This window comes from Bos javanicus, chromosome 15, assembly GCF_032452875.1.
Source record: "Bos javanicus breed banteng chromosome 15, ARS-OSU_banteng_1.0, whole genome shotgun sequence".
Lineage (NCBI taxonomy): Eukaryota > Metazoa > Chordata > Mammalia > Artiodactyla > Bovidae > Bos > Bos javanicus.
In genome coordinates, this window is record NC_083882.1 from 63,822,726 (window position 1) to 63,847,867 (window position 25,142).

At 35.1% G+C, this 25,142-nt stretch overlaps 1 protein-coding gene across 6 annotated transcripts in view; it reads left to right on the plus strand.

Annotated features, from left to right (window-relative positions):
* QSER1 (glutamine and serine rich 1) overlaps positions 1-23,870 on the plus strand; it is an 80,083-nt gene extending 56,213 nt beyond the window's left edge. For all 6 annotated transcript variants that reach the window (XM_061381055.1, XM_061381054.1, XM_061381056.1 and 3 more), the window contains 9 exons: positions 59-387; positions 1,186-1,302; positions 1,900-2,033; positions 3,443-3,660; positions 8,324-8,461; positions 10,603-10,700; positions 15,488-15,640; positions 18,891-18,986; positions 20,238-23,870. In XM_061381055.1, the coding sequence (XP_061237039.1) occupies positions 59-387; positions 1,186-1,302; positions 1,900-2,033; positions 3,443-3,660; positions 8,324-8,461; positions 10,603-10,700; positions 15,488-15,640; positions 18,891-18,986; positions 20,238-20,378 (1,424 nt within the window). In that variant the 3' untranslated portion in view covers positions 20,379-23,870. The remainder of the gene's footprint in view (positions 1-58; positions 388-1,185; positions 1,303-1,899; positions 2,034-3,442; positions 3,661-8,323; positions 8,462-10,602; positions 10,701-15,487; positions 15,641-18,890; positions 18,987-20,237) is intronic.
* The last annotated feature ends 1,272 nt before the right edge of the window (positions 23,871-25,142 follow it).

Below are 25,142 nucleotides of genomic sequence, written 5' to 3' on the forward strand. Positions count from 1 at the left end.
CTCAAAGCAAATAAATGTTTAATATTTTGTATTGCTAATTTGCATTTGCTTGATCTAGTTTCAGAAGCCACACAGGTGGCGACTGCTAGCACAACTGCCATTGCTCCTGGTACTGCCGCTCCTTCCTCCACCGCTGTGGGTGCAGTTAAGCAAGAAACTCTGTACTCCACTCCATCTGCAGTAAAGACCCCAGAAAACATAAACTCTTCAGAGCCCCCAAAGTCCATCGAACTTGACAGTCTTCCTTCAGACCAGTTTGCCAAAGGACAGGACACTGTTGCCATAGAAGGTTTTACAGATGAGGAAGACCCAGAAAGTGGAGGAGAAGGCCAGTACAGAGAGCGTGATGAGTTTGTGGTAAAGATAGAAGACATAGAGACTTTTAAGGTAATGTGAATGTTCCCAGGTCTAAAGGTCATAGTTTAGGGGGTCCTTGCATCTAATTTAAGTTTTGAAGAATTATGAAGTTTGGAGAAAATGGTTATTTATGTAATTTAAAAATTTAAAGAAAATAATAGGAATATAATGTGAAAGTAGCATTAGACTATTTTTTTGTAATTCCAAATTGTAGAATATTACAATTTCGTGTAAGAAATTTTAGCAGTATTAAGAACACTTATTTTGGAGGTTTTGTTTGCTTGGTTTTTTTTTAATTTTAAATTTATTAAATTTTTTAATAGAAGGATAATTGCTTTACAGAATAGTGTTGGTTTCTGCCAAACATCAACATGAATAAGCCATGTTTGCCTGCTTTAATTTTATTTTTTAATTGCAGTGGAGAGAAATGGCATTAAAAAATACAATGAAGAACATAACATTTAAATTATCCATATTCCTTCCATTCGCAATTGTCTGTTGTTAGTATTAGCATATTTATTTCTGGTGGTTTTGAATATGTATGTACTGTATGTAATAAAATTGCAGAAACAATGTATCATTAGCGGGAAACTTTCCAATAGCTGTAGAAAATGGTAGTGGGCTACTTTGTATATATGTACTCCCTGTTTCTGGAAGAATTTAAGCAGAGACTGAATAGCTGATGTATAAGAATTACTGCGAAAGTTCAGTTAGGTAAAAGATAAAAGGTTGAACTAGGGAGTTCTTTAAGATTCCTTTCAGCTCTCAGAGTCTATAAATCTAGAATATAATGCTAGTTTTTATAAATGTCGTTAATTCTTCTTACAGGAGGCTTTAAAAACAGGAAAAGAACCCCCAGCTATTTGGAAAGTACAAAAAGCTTTATTACAGAAGTTTGTTCCTGAAATTCGAGATGGGCAAAGAGAATTTGCTGCTACAAATAGTGTAAGTAAAATGCTTGTTTATGTTAAGCTTCCTATTTTTTGATAGTGATCTTGGGTAAAATACCGAATGATATAAATTTAAATGTATTGTTTAATGTATTTATATTGAGCATCTATGATATATTAATAAGTAGCGTAAAATTTTAACTATAGAGTATATGATGCTCTGATTTTAAAATAAAATTAATATATAAATACCAACTACTTAAATGGCTTAACTCTTTTTTTTTTAAATAATGGAAAGGAATTAACATTAGTGTGGGAAGAATTCTTATGGACCTAGAAACACTTAAATTGATTATTCTGCCAGTCAAATATCCTGATTTACCAAGAAAACTTACAGAATTATTCCTTTTTACATGAGTAGTTGTTTAATAGCATTGAGAAAGTAAGCCTTTGGCGATTAGCCAAAGAAGACTGCATCTATGTATAGGCTTGCAGTTCAGAATGAGGCTGGGATCGTTTGTATCGAGGGTGCAATTAGCCTGGCCTGAGCTGCATTTTGAAGAATGACTTTATGACAGTCTGTCATGACAACAAGGGAATATTTTATGTACAGAATGTACAATTAAGTAATTCAAAGTGCTTCTTTCCTTAGTACCTTGGATATTTTGGAGATGCAAAGAGTAAATACAAAAGGATATATGTGAAGTTCATTGAAAACACTAACAAAAAGGAGTATGTCAGAGTGTGTTCCAAAAAGCCAAGAAATAAGCCTTCACAAACTATCAGGTATTTATTATTTTATGTAATATGTTTGTAATAATTATTGGAAAACTTGTTATTGGTGATATACAAAGAATTACATCAATTAAAGAGACTATTTTTTTCCATTATATACAAGTCTGAAAATCATTGCTTAATGTCATAAGTGATTCCTTTTGAAGTAATGAGACAGGAATTATAAAGCCTGTGGCTACCATGGTGGGGTGGATACCTTTTTCTTCCCTGAGTCCTTTTGGTGTCACCCTAGTATAGTGGAAAATAATCAGATTTACAGTCTAAAGATTTGAATCCATCTCTTTATGACCTAGATTAATATAGCATTTCTAGGGACTTCTCTGATGATCTAGAGGTTAAGATTCCATGCTTCCACTGCAAGGATTGCAGATTTGATCTCTCTCTGGTCAGGTAACTAAGATCCTGCACATGGTACAGCAAAAAAAAAAAAAAAAAAAAATCGAAAAAAAGATAACCTTGCTTAGCTCCCTTTTTTTAACCTAAAAGTAAAATGAAAATAACAAAATGTCAAATTTAAAATGAGAAAAAACTGTTTAAGGCCTGTACATTACAACTACATTAGAATTGTCATCATATGTTAATGTGACTCTGGCTTGTCTGGAGCATGAATTTGGAAAACCATAATTCGGAAGTGATGACCCAGCCATATTCTCTTTAATGATATTCTCAATCTAGTGCTCAGAAGATCTAGTTAATGAAGATTCCAGCTTATTGGACACAGCCACTTTATCTCTATGATGGAATTTATCCTCTCCTTCAAATCTCCAAAACCAGGGCACAGCAAATCTTACTTCGGGGACTCTGGCACAGGTGCACCTGAGAATCCATATCAAAACCTGGCACCACCAGAGCCTGTGAGAGTTCTGATGTTCCAAGCTAGATGTGACTAGAAGTCCATTGGTCGTCTGCAATACAGCCTCATAGTCAGGAAAAATGAATTCATAAAGGGAAAGGAATGGAGGGAGAGAGAGAAATAATAGGGGTTGAATTAATATAGTCCCTTACTAACTGAATATGTTGAATGTCAGTGTTAAAGGGTGTATTTCAAGAGAATTTTGGAGCAGTCACCATTGGCCTTGTGTAGGGCTTAGACTTTATTTTGGAGGTATTGGTGAGGTGATTAAATTTTTTTTCACCAATGTTTCTCGATTTTCTGTTTATTTTTAATTAAATTATTTATATAAAAAATTTTATTCTAAATTTTTATTTAATTATTTACTTTATTTAGCCAAGTTGTGTGTCCTGTGGGATTTTAGTTCTCCACCTAGGGTTTGAACCTGCACCCCCTGCAATGGAGGTGCAAAGGTCTAACCATTGGACCACCAGGGAAGTCCCTCATTAATTTATTTGAATTAGACAAGATTTCAGTGTGTTAATGAAGTCTGTTTGTAACATTGCAGAACTGTTCAGGCTAAGCCAAGTAACAGCAGTAAAACTTCTGATCCTCCAACACCAAAAACTGCAACAGCAAAAGCCCCTTCCATGAAACCCAAAGTTAAACAGCTAAAAGTAAAGGCTGAGCCACCACCAAAGAAAAGGAAGAAATGGAAAGAAGAATTTTCATCATCCCAATCTGACTCATCTCCTGAGATCCACTCTAGTAGTAGTGATGATGAGGGTGAGTTCTTCATGAAATGAATACCTTGATAATTTGAGATTTGCTGCATTAATGGAGAGGAGCAATGATGCTGACAATTCAAAATGTATTTATTTTTCCTTAATTAGGTAATTTAGCTACCTCATTAAGTTCTGCTTAGGCATATATTTGCCCATGACTAAGCTAAGTAACTGTGCCTTAGTTTCTCTTTTATAAAGTGAAAAGATTGAAATACATAGCAGTTATCTAACATACTTTTTGACCTTAGAACCCTTGCACACCATTAGAAACTGTTGAAGACACCAATGAGCATTTATGTAAGCTCTTTATATATTGAAATTAACTTCATTATAAATTAAACCTGAGACAGTTGTAAAACAGAAATGTACCAGGAAAAATCCATCAGCCATCAAACTTACTGTGTAGCATTTACAAGAAATTTTCAGCAGTTCAGTAGTCCAGGGCAGAGGCAGGAAGCTCCTACTGGTGGGCTAAATGTGATCTGCAGCCTATGCTTAATAAAGTTTTATTGGAAAACTGGGAATTATTTACATGTTTTCATAAGTTAGTTTCCCCTTACGGTGACCGATTTGAGTAGTTCTTACAGAGAGCATATGACCATTAAAGTGCCAAATATTTACCATCTGGCCCTTTACAGAAAAATACGCTGACCCCTTATTCTAAGAAAGTAGTCAGAAAAACATGAAAGGATGACGGAAGGCTGTGTATGCCATGCTAAAGCTAAAAAGCTTGGGATTCTGTAAACAGAGGGGAATCCTTGGAGGGATTTAAGTAAAAAAACAAATGGTAAAATCTGAATTTTAATTATGAGACATCATCTGTCTGTTCAGTCACTCATTCGTGTCTGACTCTTTGCAGCCTCATGGACTGCAGCATGTCAGGCTTTCCTATCCATCACCAACTCCTAGAGCCTTCGAGAAATTCAAGATGTATTCTTGGCAGAACTTGAATGATGAATTGCGTTTTGGGGGTACTGTTGAGGTTGATGTCTAGGATGGTTTCTGGCATTACAAGTATCATTGCCTGGGAGCTGATCTTAGAGATTACTTGGATAGAAATAGAATTATAATAAAAATTCTTTTGTAGCAGAAGTTTGCTTTAAATGTATTATTTTAAAAAGCTACTATGAAGTTATTTAGAAATGTTTGTAAAGTATCAGAATTTGTAAAGAAATTTAGTGCTTTGAGTATGCATGGAAGGCATTATATATAATTTCACAGTTAGCATTCCTGCTTACTGTTTAGAGTAGAGAAGTTTAAGTTCTGCTTTGCACTGTTATTTATACAGCTTCCTCAGATGACAATCAAGTTGCAAATTTTCTTTCACTGATAATCTGAATTACCACTCGGTGTCACTAGTAGGCAAGCATTATTAGTGCTTCTTAAAAAGAAGGAAATACGATAATAAACATAGTTTTTAGGCTGGTGGTTTTTCAAACTATTTGTTTCAAGACTTCTTTATAATCTTCAAATGTATTGATGATTCCAAAAGACTTTGTGTGTGTATGTGTGTGTGTGTGATTTGTATCTATGTATATCACCAAGTACGAGTTAAAACAGTTTTAAAATATTTTAAATAAACCCATTATTACATAAAAGGGACTTCCCTATAGCTCAGATGGTAAAGAATCTGCCTGCAATGCAGGAGACCTGGGTTTGATTCCTGGCTCAGGAACATCCTTTGGAGAAGGAAATGGCAGTATTTCATTAACACTCCAGTATTCCTACCTGGAGAATTCCATGGACAGAGGAGCCTGGCGGGCTACAGTCCATGGGGTCGAAAAGCATCGGACACGATTAATTGACTAATACACGTTACATATTAATGTAAGTTTTTTAAACAATTGTGTTTAATTAGAATAGGATTTTCATATTCTGTATTAGGTTTTTTATTAGATGTTATTTTGGTTAAAGTATGTGAAGAAGACCTGGACTCACGTTAGGTATGTAGTTAGGAAAGAGGAGTATTTTGATTACTTTTTCAGATAATCATGGATATTTTTCTCTGATACTCAAAGGATTTTATTTTGTAAACTTGACAAGTGGTAGTTTCTTCAACTTTTCATGCTTGTTACGTTAAAATCTGTTTTACTCTTTGAAGTATCTTTCATCCATGAATAACTTTATAACATTTTTTTGGCCATGTGAAAATAAATATTTGTTAGCTCATTAATATTTTTTTTTTCATTTTTTCCCCACATTTTAAAATGTGGCAAAATATATATAATATAAAACTTGCCACTTTTAACCATTTTAAGTGTACAATTCAGCAGCATTAATTATATTCACAACTGTTACACAACCTCACAGCTATTTACAAAACTGCTTAATCACTCTAAATAGAAACTTTGTAACCATTAGGTAATAATTCCCCATTCTCCCTTTCCCCCAGCTGCGGATGATCTCTAATCTATTTTCTGTCTCCATGAATTTGCCTCCTCTTCACGTCTCATATAAGAGTGGCTTATTTCACTTAGCATAATGTTTTTAAAGTTCATCCATGTTATATAACGTATGTTAGAACTTTTTAGTTTTTATGACTGAATGCAATTCCATTATAAGTTTATCCATTGTATGCCCTTATCTTTTTATTCTATTGATAGACACTTGGGTTACTTCCACATTTTGGCTGTTGTAAATAATGCTGCAGTGAACATTGGCATACAAATATCTGTTAAGTTTGTGTCCTGGTTTTCCAATTATTTGTATACCTAAGAGTGGAATTGCTGAGTCATATATTTTATATATTTAGCTTTTTGAGGAACTGCCTAACTGATTTCCACAGTGATTATACTATTTTACATTCCCACTAACAGCACATAGGTTTCCATTTTCTTCACATCCTCACCAACCCTTGTTATATTTTGTGTCATGATTATAGGTATTTTAGTAGGTGTAAAGTGATATCTCATTGTGGTTTTGATTTGTATTTTCCTAATGACCAGTGATGTTGAACATCTTTTCAAGATTTGAAAATATTTTCTCCCATTCTGTAGGTTGATACTTTTTTTTTTAAGTATATGTGCTGTGGAGGTGAGCCCTATATTTCAGTTTTTGATAATGTTCTTTGATGCACAAAATTCAAAATTCTGATGAAGCCAAATTTATCTGTTTTTTTTCATTGCTGTTGTTTTTAGTGTCATATTTGTAATCCATTGCCAAATCCTAGGTTATGAAAATTTATCCCTGTGTTTTCTTCATAAGAGCCTTATGGTTTTAGTTTTTACATTTACATAATAAATTTTTGCAGTATTAAAAATAACATTTTTAATATTACCACTAATTTCATCAATGAAGTCTTGAAATGGTCGTCAGGCTCACAATGGTGGAAATAAGTTTTCCGAAATTCTAATTGTCACTTAGAACCTCAGTTTTTATCATTGGCAGCAAATACTGTCAGCTGTTTTCCTGTAGTGATAGGTTCACTTCTTTAAGAAAATGTCTGCCAAATACTGAACAGGGGTAGGGTATCTGTTATTTTTTAAGTAAAAATGGTATTCCCATGGAGAAGGTGGCTGGTTGATCAAACAATTGAATGGGTGCTCTTCCTGGAGATGACTGGCATACATCATAGCAGAGGTGCTTTATGTATACCTCTCATTTCATCACACAGAGTTCTAAGACATTTACTCAAGAGTAAAGACTTAATACAATTAAATTTTTACTGCTTCTTCAAGGATTATTCTTAAGTGAAATCAGTGTTGGGGTTTTTTTCCTTCAAATTCATGACCGTTAGATGACAGTCATGGCAGAGTACATGGCCACTAGTACAGTTTGGGGTCAGTGTCTTGGTTCATGCTAGCAAAGGCCCACAGCAGTTTTACCCAGCATTACTTTTACAAATGTCAACAGAGTGACAAAGGTATATAACATCTTAATGTTATTAGGAAAATAGTTTGACATCAGACACCCCTACACCCCTGAAAGGGTTGTTGGGGAAACCCCAAAGGGTTTGGACCAAACTCTTAAGAACCCCTGTTAAAGGTTGTGATGATGGCTCTACATTTGAGTACAAAAGTAAAACTTAAGACTCTCCTCTAATCTTGCAATTCTTACCATTGAATTTGAGTGAATTTTTTTAATACAGATTGTGTTTACATTAAACATTTTTTAAATATGTCTTGACTCTAGACCAGAATTTTATAGTAATTTAAGTGTAGAAGTAAGAAGAAGAGATATGTATATGTTAACTCATACATTAGGTATTTTATGGTTTCTTTACTAATTAAATACTAGAAAAACCATCCAATTTTGAAGTAGCATGACCTCGCAGTGGATGTCTGGTAGGGCCAGGGGAGGGGAAACAGGTCCCTACAGGACAGATGTTTCCAAATGTTGGGCTGGTGTTGGACTTCAGAGGCACCTGGGAACTTTTTTAAAAGTGTAGCATTTAAGCTTCATTACCACTCCAGATTCATTTTAGTAAGTCCAGCAGTCTGGGTTTTTTTGTTTTGTTTTCAAAGCTCTCCAGTGATTGTGATAGGCACAACCAGCTTTGAGAATCTCTCATTCAAAGTGTTTTTAAAAGCAGAGTGGGAGAACCTTGACTTTGAAGAAGTTTTATCTACAACCATTTATCTTCTTGTAGGTAACTTGCTGTTGGGTAACGTGTTTTTAAGTTGTCAGAAAGGAATATTTAATATTTCCTCTTTTCTCCCTCCCAGAGTTTAATCCTCCAGCTCCTTTTGTCACTCGTTTTTTGAACACAAGAGCAATGAAGGAAACCTTTAAGAGTTACATGGAATTGCTTGTCAGCATTGCTTTGGATCCTGACACAATGCAAGCCTTAGAGAAGAGCAATGGTACAGTCTGCTAAGTAATACTTTCTTGGCAGTACTTTCCAGATCTTTCCCATTCTTCTCTGTTACTTATATGTTTAATATGTGGTTTTTGTGATATATCCTATATGTTGTCAGTAAACTGTTGATATATTGGTTCTATAAATATAGCTTTATATTTCATAGGGTCATAGCTTTTCATGAATTGCTTGAATAGTTGAACAATTTTATATTAAATATATTTTTATTGATTTCTACTCATGAGAATACTCGAGTATTCCTGCCTGGAGAGTTCCATGGACAGAGGAGCTTGGTGGGCTATAGTCCATGGGGTCAAGAAGCGTTGGACACGACTAAGTGACTAACCACCGACTAGTTTCTTTAAATCCTGGACTCTTTTTCATCCTCATAACATTTCACTAAGTATCTATATTATGTGGAAGGTCCAGATTTCAATCAGTTTTTATATTTCTGTTTTCTAATAATTGGAAAGATGAAGCATATAACAGTGGTATAAAGATTAAATTGTATATTCATGTCCAGTAAAAGATACATCACAGAGTAAATATTTTCTAATCAGTTAGTAGTAAAACCATAAATGCCTTGAATTATATTTATTAATATTATTCCTTTTTTACTCTTTCTTTAGTAACTTTTTCTTCTGGTATAGTAGGAATGACATTGACATATGAAATAAGCTGATAATTCATATGTCTAATGTTGCTCACTAATATTTACTCTTCAGCTACTACAGCTTTCACCAGGGACGGTTAAGAGAATGAAAGGATTAATGAGCCAGTTTCCATTATCCTTCTATCAGAATGAGTTAAACAAGTGTAAGATCAAAAAGATAGTAACAATGAATAAATAGTAACAATATATTTCAACAGCAGTGCCTAATGATATAAATTGTTTTATTATTTCCATATATACTTTGACATACATAATTCCCCATAATCCCAGAACAACTTAGCCATTTTTGGAGTAAAGACAATGAGGCTCAAAAAGGTTAAGTGACTTGCTTATTAAGAGCTCACAACTTGCAAGTAGCAGAAAAAGGATGAAATCCAAAGTCTTCTAATTTCTAGTCTTGTTTTTTTGATCATATAATCAGAAACAGTAACAAAGAGCCTGCAAATGTTTTCTCTGTCAATCAGAACTCCTTGCATCATAAAATACACATTTCTTAATAGTGGTCATTTCTGGGTAGTTATATTTTAAATGATTTTTTTCCCTATTTAAAAAAATTTTTTTCTCCATTTAAAATGAAGGGTATAGATTTTAATGGTTATATTTCAAAACAATCCACAAATGTTTAAAACTTGTTTTTGTAAAATGTAAATTTTGAATAGACTTAATCACTGCTAGAAAGATAAAATGAAAGCTATCAGGTATGTTGTGGTGACTTTGAACAGCATTCCTTCCTGAGGGCTTTTTCTTCAACTTCAGGAAAGTATTCTTTTACTGGTCTCTGTGCTTGTGTTTATTTTCCAGATGTAAAGAGTCATTTTATTTAGCTATGGAATTAGTAACCAGATTCAGAGGGTTTATATATACATTTTCAGAAAGGTCATTAAAGATAATTAGTATTATAAAATGTTGCTATGCTGATAAATTTTTAGTAACCTAAACTATTTACTACAGCACCAAAAGTAATTAATTAATACTCTGAATGTATTTTTTCTTCTAAAATAACTATTTGGACTCTTTCCTTGTGTATTTGAAAGTGAATTTTGACTCTCTTTTCTTGCCCCCCCTACTTATCCTTTGCCCCATTGTATAGTGAATTAAGAATATCATACTCAGTATTTTATTTTAAAATTTTTAATGATAATTTTATGATTTGAAATATTATTGTTCACTTGGTAAATGAAGTCTGGAGAGATTAGGCAGTTTGACCATTTGTTCATCAATTCTAATGCTGGGATTAAAACCCAGGACTTCTGTTCTCTCATCATAGTATGCTGCTGCTTTCTCAGTTAGCTATTGTAAACTTTTTTTTAAAGCTAACTTTTAAAAAAAACCTTGTGTGCAGTATTTTTAAATCAGTACTTTACACCATGAATTTAATGTCAGTCTATTAATGTTTTGTGGAAAAGCTGTATTTCTAACAGGTTTTATGTTGATAGTTCATCCCGTTACAACAAATTCTTATCTTGTTTTAGATGAGCTACTTTTGCCTCATATGAAAAAAATAGATAGCATGCTGAATGATAACCGGAAGAGACTTCTTTTGAATCTTCATTTGGATCAGTCATTCAAGGTATTTCCTTCACATGGTTTATTAGCAAACTCAGTGGCAATTATAGTCCTTGACATAACAGGAAAGAATATTTTGGAAGCCATTCTCAGTTTTATAAAGTTGTCCACCCAACAAAAATTTGATTTTTATTCATTGTGAGTCTTGTCTGAACATGTCTTTTTACTTTATTAAGTACATTCTTAACGTTTATCATTTGTTTTTCTTTGCTTAAATTCATTTTTCAGGTTTTCATGTTCATCTTTTGTTGTTTTGTCGCTAAGTGGTGTCTGACTCTTTTGCGACCCCATAGACTGTAACCCACCAGTCTCCTCTGTTCATGGGATTTCCCAGGCAAGAATACTAGAGTGGGTTTGTCATTTCCTTCTCCAGGGGAATCTTCCCAACCCAAGGATCAAACCTGCATCTCCTGCACTGGCAGGTAGATTTTTTACCACTGAGCTGCCTGGGAAGCCCTTATATTCATGTAGTATTCCTTATATATAATATTATAATTTTTAAATGTTTTCAAAAATGCTTCCCTTAAACTACTGTATTCCAATCTTGTTTTTCTTTTAAGCCTTTTTTAAAATTTCCCATTTCATTTACACTTAGAATTGGCCATAGCAGTTATCAAAATTCCCTTTATTTGCGTGGTTTACCCAGTGTCTGATGAAAAATTGATCTTCATATAATGGTAGGAGATATTATACATCTGTTAACATATCTTGGCACTGTAAATTGGTTTTTGGTATTACCAGAAATTCAGTTAGTCACTCAGTCATGTCCGACTCTTTGCAACCCCATGGACTGCAGCATGCCAGGCTTCCCTGCCCATCACCAACTCCTGGAGCTTGCTCAAACTCATGTCCATCAAGTCCATCTATTATCAGAAATAGAGAACAACAAAAAGCTAATCTAAACTCAGAAAATGTATCATGGAATCTACTGAGTAATCAAAACTTTTTCAACTTTTCTTATTCAAAGTGTAACATGTAGCATCTAGAATCATTTGATTACATCTACACTCAAGAGAAGTGTTTTTTAATACATTTGTATAGCTTTTTTATAAACAGTCTTTATTTTTGGAGCAGTTTTAGGTTCACAGCAAAACTGAACAGGAAGTACAATTTCCATGTATCCCCTGCCCCCACACATGAATAACCCCCCGTTACCATCGTCTCCCACAGAATGGTACAGTGTCCCAACTGACGAACGGACACCGACACATCACGGTGACCCGAAGTCTGTGGTTTGCCTTACAGTTCATTCCTGTGCACCCATCAGTTTGGGCCAACATACCCACTGTCATAGTACCGTACAGAGTAGTTTCAGTGCCCCCAAATCCTCTGCTTTGTCTTTTCATCCCTTTCCCTCCCCTAACCTCTGGCAATGACTGATCTTTTTACTTCTACTCCATAGTTTTACCTTTTCCAGAATGTCATATAGTTGAAATAATACGGTCTGTAACTTTTTCAGGTTGGCTTCTTTCACTTCCTAATACTCATTTAAGTTTCTGCCATGTCTTTTTCATGGCTTAGTAGCTCATTTCTTTTTAGCCTGAATAATACTCCATTGTCTGAATACCCCACAGTTTATACATTCACCTACTGAAGGGCAACTTGGATGCTTCCTAGTCCTGGCAATTACTGCTGTACAATCTCGTGTGAAGGGTTATGTGCAGACATAAGTTTTCAAGTCCTTTGGGTGATTTGTATAGCTTTCTCACATCCCTGTTTTATCTGAACTTCATGTAAAAGTGAAGATCAGTTTCATTTTAGGTAGGTGAAAATTAATGCTCTGAGATTGATTTAGAGGTTGTAGCCAGTTAGTGTGTGTGTGCTCAGTTGTGTCTGACACTTTGCAACCCCAAGGACTGTAGCCCACCAGGCTCCTCTGTCAATGCGATTTCCCAGGCAAGAATACTAGAGCGGGTTGCCATTTCCTTTTCCAGGGGATCTTCCTGACCCAGGGATTGAACCCACATCTTTCAAGTCTCCTGCATTGGCTGGCAGGCAGGTTCTTTTCCACTAGTGCCACCTGGGAAGACCTATTAGAGGTTGCTGCTGCTGCTGCTGCTGCTAAGTCGCTTCAGTCGTGTCCAACTCTGTGCGACCCCAGAGACGGCAGCCCCCCGGGCTCCCCCATCCCTGGGATTCTCCAGGCAAGAGCACTGGAGTGGGTTGCAGTTTCCTTTTCCAATGCACGAAAGTGAAAAGTGAAAGTGAAGTCGCTTAGTAGTGTCCAACTCTTTGCAACCCCATGGACTGCAGCCAACCAGGCTCCTCCATCCATGGGATTTTCCAGGCGAGAGTACTGGAGTAGGGTGCCATTGCCTTCTCCGGATTAGAGGTTAAATGACACCAAATTCTACTAGTCATCCTATAATCTTCACTGACACACACTTCAGTTCAGTGCACTTCAGTCGCTCAGTCGTGTCCAACTCTTTGCAACCCCATGAATCGCAGCATGCCAGGCCTCCCTGTCCATCACCAACTCCCTGAGTTCACTCAGACTCATGTCCATCGAGTCAGTGATGCCATCTAGCCGTCTCATCCTCTGTCTTCCCCTTCTCCTCCTGCCCCCAATCCCTCCCAGCATCAGAGTCTTTCCCAGTGAGTCAACTCTTCGCATGAGGTGGCCAAACTACTGGAGTTTCAGCTTTAGCATCATTCCTTCCCAGGGCTGATCTCCTTTAGAATGGACTGGTTGGATCTCCTTGCAGTCCAAGGGACTCTCAAGAGTCTTCTCCAACACCACAGTTCAAAAGCATCAATTCTTCTGCACTCAGCCTTCTTCACAGTCCAACTCTCATATCCATACATGACCACAGGAAAAACCATAGCCTTGACTAGACGGACCTTTGTTGGCAAAATAATGTCTCTGCTTTTGAATATGCTATCTAGGTTGGTCATAACTTTCTTTCCAAGGAGTAAGCGTCTTTTAATTTCTTGGCTGCAATCACCATCTGCAGTGATTTGGGAGCCCCAAAAATAAAGTCTGACACTGTTTCCACTGTTTCCCCATCTATTTCCCATGAAGTGATGGGACCGGGTGCCATGATCTTCATTTTATGAATATTGAGCTTTAAGCCAACTTTTTCACTCTCCACTTTCACTTTCATCAAGAGGCTTTTGAGTTCCTCTTCATTTTCTGGCATAAGGGTGGTGTCATCTGCATATCTAAGGTTATTGATATTTCTCCCAGCAATCTTGATTCCAGCTTGTGCTTCTTCCAGCCCAGCGTTTCTCATGATGTACTCTGCATAGAAGTTAAATAAACAGGGTGACAATATGCAGCCTTGACGTACTCCTTTTCCTATTTGGAACCAGTCTGTTGTTCCATGTCCAGTTCTAACTGTTGCTTCCTGACCTGCATAAAGATTTTTCAAGAGGCAGATCAGGTGGTCTGGTATTCCCATCTCTTTCAGAATTTTCCACAGTTTATTGTGATCCACACAGTCAAAGACTTGGGCATAGTCAATAAAGCAGAAATAGATGTTTTTCTGGAACTCTCTTGCTTTTTCCATGATCCAGCGGATGTTGGCAATTTGATCTCTGGTTCCTTTGCCTTTTCTAAAACCAGCTTGCACATCAGGAAGTTCAGGGTTCACATATTGCTGAAGCCTGGCTTGGAGAATTTTGAGCATTACTTTACTAGCGTGTGAGATGAGTGCAATTGTGCGGTAGTTTGAGCATTCTTTGGCATTGCCTTTCTTTGGGATTGGAATGAAAACTGACCTTTTCCAGTCCAGTGGCCACTGCTGAGTTTTCCAAATTTGCTGGCATATTGAGTGCAGCATTTAAACAGCATCATCTTTCAGGATTTGGAATAGCTCAACTGGAATTCTATCACATAAAACATTTTATTTTTAGAAATATTTACTACTGTTTCCCATGATGATTTTGATAATTTTAGGAATTTTAAAGCCTTTTGAAGTTAATAGTGTTTTTTTTCTCTGAACTACATTTATTTCCAATCATCTTGAGCATCTTGTTATTAGAGAAATCATTAAATTTTCTGCTTTCATGTCCATCCCATTGTTTCTAAATTTAGAATCCATTTTTGTCTTTAAGTTCCATTTGTTATAAGGAGTAATTCTGGGTCCAGAATTTTTCAAACCTGAACGTGTTTTATATGGAAAGCACAAAAGTGTATAGTAAAAGCACAAATAATCTAAAAAAGAGATGAAGCTAGAAACTAATAGCTCATTCTGATAGAGAATGCCGAAAGTTCTGTTGTTTCTATAAATGAAACAGTTCACGTCTACACTTTTGCTTTAAAAATTAAGTTACTTGTTTAAGAAATGTACTGTTGAGGGGTCACAGTACTAGGAAGTACTAGTGCTTGGGAACCGATACAAAATTTGGAAAAGAGTGACCTTGAAGGTTGAAACTGTTTATAAACAGTTGAAACTTACAGCTGTCCTTTCCCTTGACTTGACGCCTAAGAGACAATACTAAAAGGAACACTTTGCCTCATTCAGGAGTCCCCACAGTATCCCATGCTGTGCTTAACTCAGGTTATAATGTTGGCTCATGTCCAAGGGGTGGGGAAATAGGTTCTGTGTCTTGATGGGAGGAGCTACCAAGAATTTGTGGCCACGTTTAACACCCATGTATGTTTGTGTATGTATGTAGGTATATATTGTATATATTTACCACACCCCATCAGTAACCCCCACATATGTTTTTTGTGTATATATGTATCTGTATGATTATACTTTTATATTAAAAAAATAAATTTTCAATAGCTGGAGGTAGTCAAGCTCATGTTGTTCTAACATCAGTTATTCTTGCTTTATTCTCAAGAATGCCTTGGAAAGTTTCCCTGAACTAACAATAATTACTCGAGACTCTAAAGCAAAAAGTGGGGGATCTGCTATGTCTAAAATCAAAATGAATGGCAAAGCTTATAATAAAAAAACTCTAAGAACTTCTAAAACAACTACTAAGTCTGCACAAGTAAGTATATATTGATTGATTGTAATTACAGATTTTTCACTTGTTAATATATATCCTACTTAAGACATTGAAACAGGCAGATTTTTTTAACTTTAACTTTTTTAAACGATGAAAGTATGATAACATGTTTACAGGAGACTTGGAAATTACAGAACAAGGTTGCATATAGTTCTACTATATATGATAATTATTTTTTAAGTAGATAAATTAAGATTTTTAGTTGCAGTTTCAATATCAAACTCTCAAAAATTAATAGAATCAATATACAGAGAAGTAGAAGAATATAGTAGACCTGAAAAGCACTGTGAACCAATTCAACATAATTAAGATTTATTCAGTTTTCACACAACAGAGGATACAAATTCTATACAAGTTCCTGTAGGCTATAAACTAGGAGACACTGACACATATCTAGGGACATAAAACAGGGTGCAAAAATTTCATGGTCTAAAGGTATTGAAATCATACAGTTTCTGTTTTCTTATTACTGTGAAATTATGTTAGAAATCAATATCAAAAGATATTTGAAAATAACCCATGTTTTTTCAAGTGCAGTGTGACATTGACTGAGAGAGATCTTCGACTTAGCCATCGAAAGTCTCAATAAAATTGTACTGAGACAACAGGAATTTGCTGTATGGCTCAGGAAACTCAAACAGCGGCTCTGTATCAAACTAGAGGGGTGGGATGGGGAGAGAGATGGGAGGGAGGTTCAAAGGGGAGGGGATATATGTACACCTATGGCCAATTCATGTTGAGGTTTGACAGAAAACAACAAAATTCTGTAAGGCAATTATCCTTCAATTGCTCAAACTACTGCACAATTGCACTCATCTCATACTCTAGTAAAGTAATGCTCAAAATTCTCCAAGCCAGGCTTCAGCAATATGTGAACCCTGAACTTCCTGATGTGCAAGCTGGTTTTAGAAAAGGTAGAGGAACCAGAGATCAAGTTGCCAACATCCGCTGGATCATGGAAAAAGCAAGAGAGTTCCAGAAGAACATCTATTTCTGCTTTATTGACTATGCCCAAGCCTTTGATTGTGTGGATCACAATAAACTGTGGAAAATTCTGAAAGAGATGGGAATACCAGACCACCTGACCTGCCTCTTGAGAAATCTGTATGCAGGTCAGGAAGCAACAGTTAGAACTGGACATGGAACAACAGACTGGTTCCAAATAGGAAAAGGAGTACGTCAAGGCTGTATATCGTCACCCTGCTTATTTAACTTCTATGCAGAGTACATCATGAGAAACGCTGGACTGGAAGAAACACAAGCTGGAATCAAGACTGCCGGGAGAAATATCAGTAACCTCAGATATGCAGATGACACCACCCTTATGGCAGAAAGTGAAGAGGAACTCTCTTGAGGAAGGTGAAAGTGGAGAGTGAAGAAGTTGGCTTAAAGCTCAACATTCAGAAAACGAAGATCATGGCATCTGGTCCCATCACTTCATGGGAAATAGACGGGGAAACAGTGGAAACAGTGTCAGACTTTATTTTTCTGGGCTCCAAAATCACTACAGATGGTGACTGCAGCCATGAAATTAAAAGACGCTTACTCCTTGGAAAGAAAGTTATGACCAACTTAGATAGCATATTGAAAAACAGAGACATTCCTTTGCCAACAAAGGTCCGTCTAGTCAAGGCTATGGTTTTTCCAGTGGTCATGTATGGATGTGAGAGTTGGACTGTGAAGAAAGCTGAGCGCCGAAGAATTGATGCTTTTGAACTGTGGTTATGGAGAAGACTCTTGAGAGTCCCTTGGACTGCAAGGAGATCCAACCAGTCCATTCTGAAGGAGATCAGCCCTGGGATTTCTTTGGAAGGAATGATGCTGAAGCTGAAACTCCAGTACTTTGGCCACCTCATGTGAAGAGTTGACTCATTGGGAAAGACTCTGATGCTGGGAGGGATTAGGGCAGGAGGAGAAGGGGATGACAGAGGATGAGGTGGCTGGATGGCATCACTGACTCGACGGACGTGAGTTTGGGTGAACTCCGGGAGTTGGTGATGGACAGCGAGGCCTGGCGTGCTGCAGCTCACGGGGTCGAAAAGAGTCGGACACGGCTGAGCGACTGAACTGAACTGAAAACAAGGAAATATTTTACTCTGTTGTTTTTAAATGTGGAGTGTGTTCAGGAGGAATGAGCACTTCCCTGGTGTAGGGAGCAGGGTCTCATTCTTTGTTTTTCTCCATTGCTTAGCACAGTATCTGGCATATAGTGAGTGCTCGCAAATTTTCTAAATGAGACTGATAATTATTCCATGCTTATATTTTTAATATTTTTGTATATCATTGAATATAAATGCATACAGATAAATGAGTATGCACATATTACATAAGAATCAGTATTCCATATCTGTAAAATTATTAAACTTGGAATTCGTTTATTTTCAAATATAGTCTAAATTATTTGCCATTTCAGAAAGCAGTTTAGCGACATAGCGATTACCCATCAAAAATGTGTTTTGTAGAAACATTCATAAATACATAAAACCATATGCCTTTGCTCATTGTAGAATTGTTTGTAAGAACAATTCCAAATACGTATCACCAGTGTGAGACTGACTATAGAGCTACCCAGATAATGTAATACTGTGTACTTTTTAAAAAGAAGAGAGAGATTCAGTCTTTCAATAAAAAATTTTTTACTTCTTATAGCTTTCCAAATATAGTTCTAAGTATTAAGAATACAACAGTGAAAAATGGTCCGAAATCCTTGCCGTCAATTTGTATGAGGGAGTGAGGGCAGTGCTTAATAAATTGAAAGATAACCAAGTTTTGTTTAGGTTAAAAAAGTTATGAAAAATAGAATTGTGGAATAATATGTACAGTATGATCTCCTTCCCATTATAAAAATTAGTGTTACTAATATATGTTATACATGGGGGAAGCATGGAAGAATATATTAAATTCTGTTAACATTGTTTTCCTCTGAAATAAGACATTATAGAGTTCTTTTACCTTGTAAGTCATCTTTTATGTCTACTGTTTAAACTTTTCTATAATGTTTAGCTTTCTGGAAATAGTATACTTATGTGCAGAAAAAAATAATAAAGATTTTAAAATATGATTTAAATTCTAATTTTGAATAAGCATCTTGTCCATATTAATACATATTAATACTAGCCATTTAAGTCTTTTAAGATTTCCATTGAGAGTTTTGCTGTAACATTTTCATAAAAGTATTCTTAGTTCAGATGCTACACGAAATAAATGTGTATAAATTCTTTTCTTTTAATAGGAGTTTGCTGTTGATCCAGAGAAAATACAGTTGTATTCTTTGTATCATTCACTTCATCATTATAAATATCATGTTTATCTGATATGTAAAGATGAGGTAATTACTTTTTTTATCTTCTTAAAAAAGAAATGTATGTTTTCCTGAGGTTTAAGAAGATTGTAGCTACAATATTTTTATATGCAATTTTTAAAGGTTGCATTCCATTTACAGCTACTACAAAATATTGGCTCTATTCCCTGTGTTATACAGTATATCCTTATGGCCTATCTTGTACCCTTAGTTCATACCTTCCACTCTGACCCCTGTATTGCTCCTCCCCCCTCCCACTGGTAACCACTAGTCTGTTCCCTATATCTGTGAATCTTCTGCTTTTGTTGTTAAATGTACTAATTAGCTGTAGTATTTTTTAATGCCTTAAAGAGAATTGTTAGAAATAATTTTTAAAAATATGTGTCTGTGCTCTCTCTGTTAAATGCTGTGCTCAGATTAATCTGAGGCTCATCGCTTCTCATGGGACCTGTGAGTGGTAATGTTTGTGAGCTGTTATATTTGTTTTACATTGCCATGATAAATGGCACTTTATTGCATTTTCTTCTCTCATAATGTATAATCATCCTGTTTAATTAATTCATTTCAGTCACTGCTTTGAATATCTTTGCTGTCCTCTTTATCACCAGAATGACCTTATCCCAATTAATTGCAGAGAAATGGGTGTTTTGTCCCTTGGCGTGAAGAAATGATAGTTAAAATTTAATTGTATCTTTTCAGTATCATAATTTAAGTTGCTTAGAAATTATGTATGACCATACCACTTGATGGATGGAATATAAGGATTAACCTCAGGGGTTAAATGGTTGTACACAGTAACCTTTTTTGACAAGCATTATCAATTTTTTAATTTAAAAGGGTTAAGTTGGCTCAAAGCTGTACAATCATGAATTTTATAATGATCTGGTATGGGAAAATGTGCATAAATCTAAAATCTGTCTAGCAAAGGAGAAAGTGAATACGGTCACACAGCATATGTTGGCTATTTTTACGATGCTCTGGAATGCAGGAACTGACCCCAAAATTTGTTATTCCACTTTTAACGCAATTGGACGGAATTGAGAAGGTTTGAACCACTTCTAGCCTTCCTCCTTCCGCACTTGGAGCCGACAATGATAGGATTAGACCACTCAAATTTATTCAAGATAGTCATTCCCTGCAGATGGAATTTTTTTGAAAAATTACTGTTTGGCAAATTTTTAAATCCTCTTTTCATTCAGGATAGAGAAACAGTGAGCCCTTGTGAAGAGCTTATAAAGTGATAAGTATAAACTAATTTGGTATTTCTTTTCATTTTAGATTTCTTCCGTGCAGAAAAAAAATGAAGATTTAGGACAAGAAGAAATTGTTCAGCTTTGTATGAAAAATGTTGAATGGGTAGAAGACCTATTTGAAAAATTTGGAGAACTTTTAAATCATGTACAGCAGAAATGTTCCTAACATTGCCACAAAAATTCCATCTATTTTCTGGCACTAATGAGATGGCAGAGGCAGGTGGTCAAAGTGGTGGTCTGGAGACCTCAGATAATTGAATGTCAAGCAGTGGTCTTGTGTAGGCACGCCTGCTTTGACCATGAACTTGCATCATGGCCTCTGCTAAAGGACAGTGGTGCTGCCAAGGAAGTCAGTCCTTTGGAAATGAACCTGAATATCACCGTGTTTTTATCCTGATGAATGATTTTTCTATTTTGTAAACCATTGGGAAACTGAGTTTTATTTTCAGAAATGTTTTTTGACAAATGATGAAGCATGCACTAAACATAATTTTTCTTTATTGCTAGAGAGATAACACTTAAGTAACTTGATTATTTTTTTCCTGACTCTGACCAGAATGAACACCAGAATGAAAGAAAAGTGGCAGAAAGCATATGTTTATCTTCATGTCTGACCACAAAACGGAAAGTATTGTACATTATGTAAGCAGATCTGGTGTGATATGACATTCTGTATGAGAATTTCATCAGTTTAAAAATGTAAAATTCCGAAACGGCATTCTGCTTTATGAACTTTTACTCTTAACATGTTCAGGAAACTGGATGTGGAATTGGTGCAATTCTATGACTGCTTTTTGTGTCAAATTATATGGTGATGAAAAAACAATGACATACTATTTTCCCTATCTCAAAAGAAAAGTATTTTCCTTTATACCATTTTTCCTTTGGAAAAATTTTCAATTGTACATTTTATTTCACTAATAGTTGTATTTTTCACAAGGAAAATGTTGTGGTTATAATTATGTTTGATGTATCTGTACTACACTTTTCATTATTTTCAGTAAATCTTATTTAGTTATATGTTGAATTTCTATTGTAAATTTATCTTGAGGTAACGCTCTTTGTTTATACAGATTTACTTCAGTGTTTTCCAGAATATGCATTCAGTACTAGAATTAGTTTAGCTTTATAAATGGGGTTGTGTTAGACACTGCAGTCATTTTCTGATTCATGAAAATAAATTTCTTAGTAAACTAGCACTTGGTTAACTGATTTGTCAAGATTAAAATTAACCACATTCTACATTTTGAAGACTAAAACGTGTAATTAGACTACATGCAGTGTTAAACACAGCCGACCTGACTCTTAGAACTGGAAGTGGTAGAGTCCTCCTTTTGGTGCCTTTCCAACCTTTATACATGCTATTGTAGCTCTTTAGTTGGATAGCTAGTGTTTCTTCAAGTAGTTTAGCCGAGACCGTGAATGTATTAGGTTCAACATGACCTTCTGTTTTTATTTGTGTTTGCCAACAGGATGCCTTATTTGTTTGAGAAAAAATTTTTTACTAGTGTCCTTCTAAGTGATCTTCTTTTTTAGGATTCTAAAGAAGTTGTTAATCATCATACTCGTGTTTATTTTACCACCATTTAGTGCCTTAAGTCCTATCAAAAAAGCAGTGTTACTGCTCAGTGCCCAAGTAAGACATGCTTACGTGGCTATTGCTGTTGTCTTTATTTTGAGTTAACAGGCCAACTTCTTACACTTGAAACCTCAGTAAATTGGCAAAGAATTGAAGGTTGCATGTAACTTGATTTGAGAATCAAAGTAGCATTGGGTGGAAATGGAGTATTTGAGTTAAGCTTACATATTTATTTCTGACGGTTATCTTATTGAAAGCAATAATCCTTAATCTAACAATCCTTATACCTGGTGTTAGACAAGATAATCATAGAAATTCCACTCAAGAATTAAATGTTCCATTTCTGAACATTTAGGCAGCTTATTTTGAAAGCAAAAGTAACTTATTAAATTCATTTTGCCTAACTCCAATAAGAGAGAATCATCACTGAGAGCAGCATAAAATTAATTTCACTAAGTGGAGAAGAGTAGGAAGCAGCCATATTTCTTTCTGATACTGACTCTGGACAGAATTGGTTTCTTTCATTTCCAAAGTGCAGAGTAGAGAACTACATCATCTAATGTAGGATTGTAAGTACACGTCTTTATGTTACTTCCCGTAGCTTATGCCTGAATCATTAATGATTTAAACATTTTTAAAAGCCATCCTGCATTTAGGTAACTCTTGAAGTACAAGTTTGAAATCACTAGCCACATTTCCTTCATCATAAGGCCCGTGGAAAACAGAGACATTCCTTGTTTCCTGTAGAAAATAATTCCATTTCTTTTTCAACTGCAGTTGCCCTTCAGCTGCTTGCAGTTGTATTCATATTAGAAAACAAGTGTTTTCATTAAACCGGAGGCCAAGTCTATGATACTGCCTGAAGGAAACTCAGTTACTTTGCACCATCTTCTCTCATTTGATCCATAGAGCATAGGCAAAGACATCAAACTCAGGCCTTAGTGAAGTGGGACTGTTCCTATGACATCCATACACAAGTCCTTTCTTTGTATGAAACTGAACAGATACCTAGCTGGTTAGCATTCACATTCCTTCCCAGGGAGTTTGAAATGTGTAATATAGAAATAAGCTTAGGTCATAGATAGAGTTCAAGAGAGAAAGCACATGTTGCCACAATCCAGGAAAACGTTTCTAAGAAAGATTGGATTTTCGTACCTACAGAAACCTAGACACAATTTAGTATTTTTTAAAAAATTGTTTTGTTTTGGTATTTACTCCTAGTTCAGATTAGTGGTTAGAGAAGGGGCCTCCTTATTCCCATTTTCATGACGACCTAGTTTCTACTTAATTGACCTAATGAAGTCATAAATTTATAATGACTTATGAATTATAGTAAACAATAGAAACTACCCACTTTTGTATTATACTATCAAATAGAAAACAATGATGAGATAGAAAAATCTAAATTTAAAATGGCTTAGAAAATATTCAGATTATCTTCAAATTTCTAAATTTCATCTTATTTCTAAAACAAAATTATAGGTAAAAATTATAGGTGACTCATACATCCCTTACGGTTTTTCAAAGTCTCAGTTTCCTTTTAATATATGTATTTATTTTTGTTAAAGCAGCTATTTTCCAACCTGTGACTTTGGAGATACACCCATAAAACTAATATGGCAGCAGGGTTATTGAATCAGCTTTGGGTCCCAGAAGTTGCTTCAGATGTGCACGTTGTGAATTTTATTGTATCTATAGAATATAATTTTTGTTTTAAACTGTAGTTCCATCTATTTCTCAGAAATAACTTTTCAAAGAGCGAAAAATTCCAGGATAACTACTTCTGTGTCAGTTACACTTGACACATAACTGCACAAATGAACAATGTACACTGTTAGTTGTACATTAACTTACATGTACGACTTCTGGCATCTGTGTTCACAAATGCATGTTTTCGCAAATCACCGTTATTTATAAGTGACAATAATTGAGGTTAAGGTTACAAAGAAACCTGCATTTGTAGTCCAGAGTTTTAAGTGGTCCATAATACAATGTACGGAAATGTGAAAGACAATTTTGTATATTTGTTTGTTACTAACTCAGATCATTAAAATGAAAACAATTTTTTAAACAACAAAATCAGAATGTTCTGGGGTTTGGTTCTTTTGTTTTTAAGAATTGAAAACTGATGTATTATTCATGTATCATCATGTTATAGATTCAGTACACATTATGAAGTCCTAAATAATTAGGTGCAAATGGTAAAGGGCCCACCCATCATTTTCTCAAATGATTGACTCAGTATTTGATGAATTATTCAGCTTCAGCTGACAATATCAGCAAGTACTTAGGATTTTCTGTGTTCAGATTTGACTCTTAGCCTTTCTCCTTCTATAAAGAAGTATAAATTCTGTAATTTCTAAGTTTTATTTGAAAACAATGCATAGCTAAAAGCAATTGCTATTATCCAGATACTTTTAATTATCTATGTAAACTGTTGAGTAGGTAAAAAAGGATTTTGTCTTGACTGATCCTTTACTTTTCAAAATAATAATATTTTGCCTTTACTTTTATGTAAATATTTTAAAATGTTAAGTATTTCAATGAAAAACATTGTCAGCATATTTGCTAGGTTTTAATTAGTTTTGATTATAAAGCACTTTTCATTCCTTGGTTTATTTTACACAGTACAGAAATAAGACTTTATCAAAAAAGTTTTAGATGTGTCTGACTCTTGCAACCCCATTGACTGCTGCACCCATCTTTTTAAAGATACACTTTATATCTCAGAGAAGCTCTCTTAAACTCAGTTATTTAAGGTCACCTTCTCAAGGAAAATGTGAAAGAGGATACTTCTTTGTACACACAAAAAATGAAGAACATGAAAAATATATTTTAAAAAGATATAAATCACTCTCTACTTAATCTTGACATCAGCCTAAAACATATTCTTAATTTTCAGTATGGGCTGGGTCACAGGATTTCAGCCTTTATGGCATTGTCCCTTTTCGGTGGTATGGCTTTAAGTAAATTCCTAAATTTCAGAGGCACTCATGTTTAAATAAAAATCGAAAGACACATTCCTAAGTGAAACAAATTATCTGGATTATTGATCAACTTAGGTTATGTATGTATCTTTCTTAGGTTAGCATGAATAATTTAGAACTGACTGGTTTCAAATGAAAGGAAGATACAATTACCTATTAGCCTATTGTTAAGCCTTATCTATTTTGTGATGTTAATCAGTAGTTAAAAAATTGTAAGAATAGCTTATGTTTTACTTAATTTACCTATGATATATAGTATATTGTTTTCCCTCAAATACAGATTTTATTTTGCTCCTTACAGTGTTTAAAATAAGGCAAAAATGAAAATCATTTAAGACAGAGAGTTGAAAATAATGGACATAGT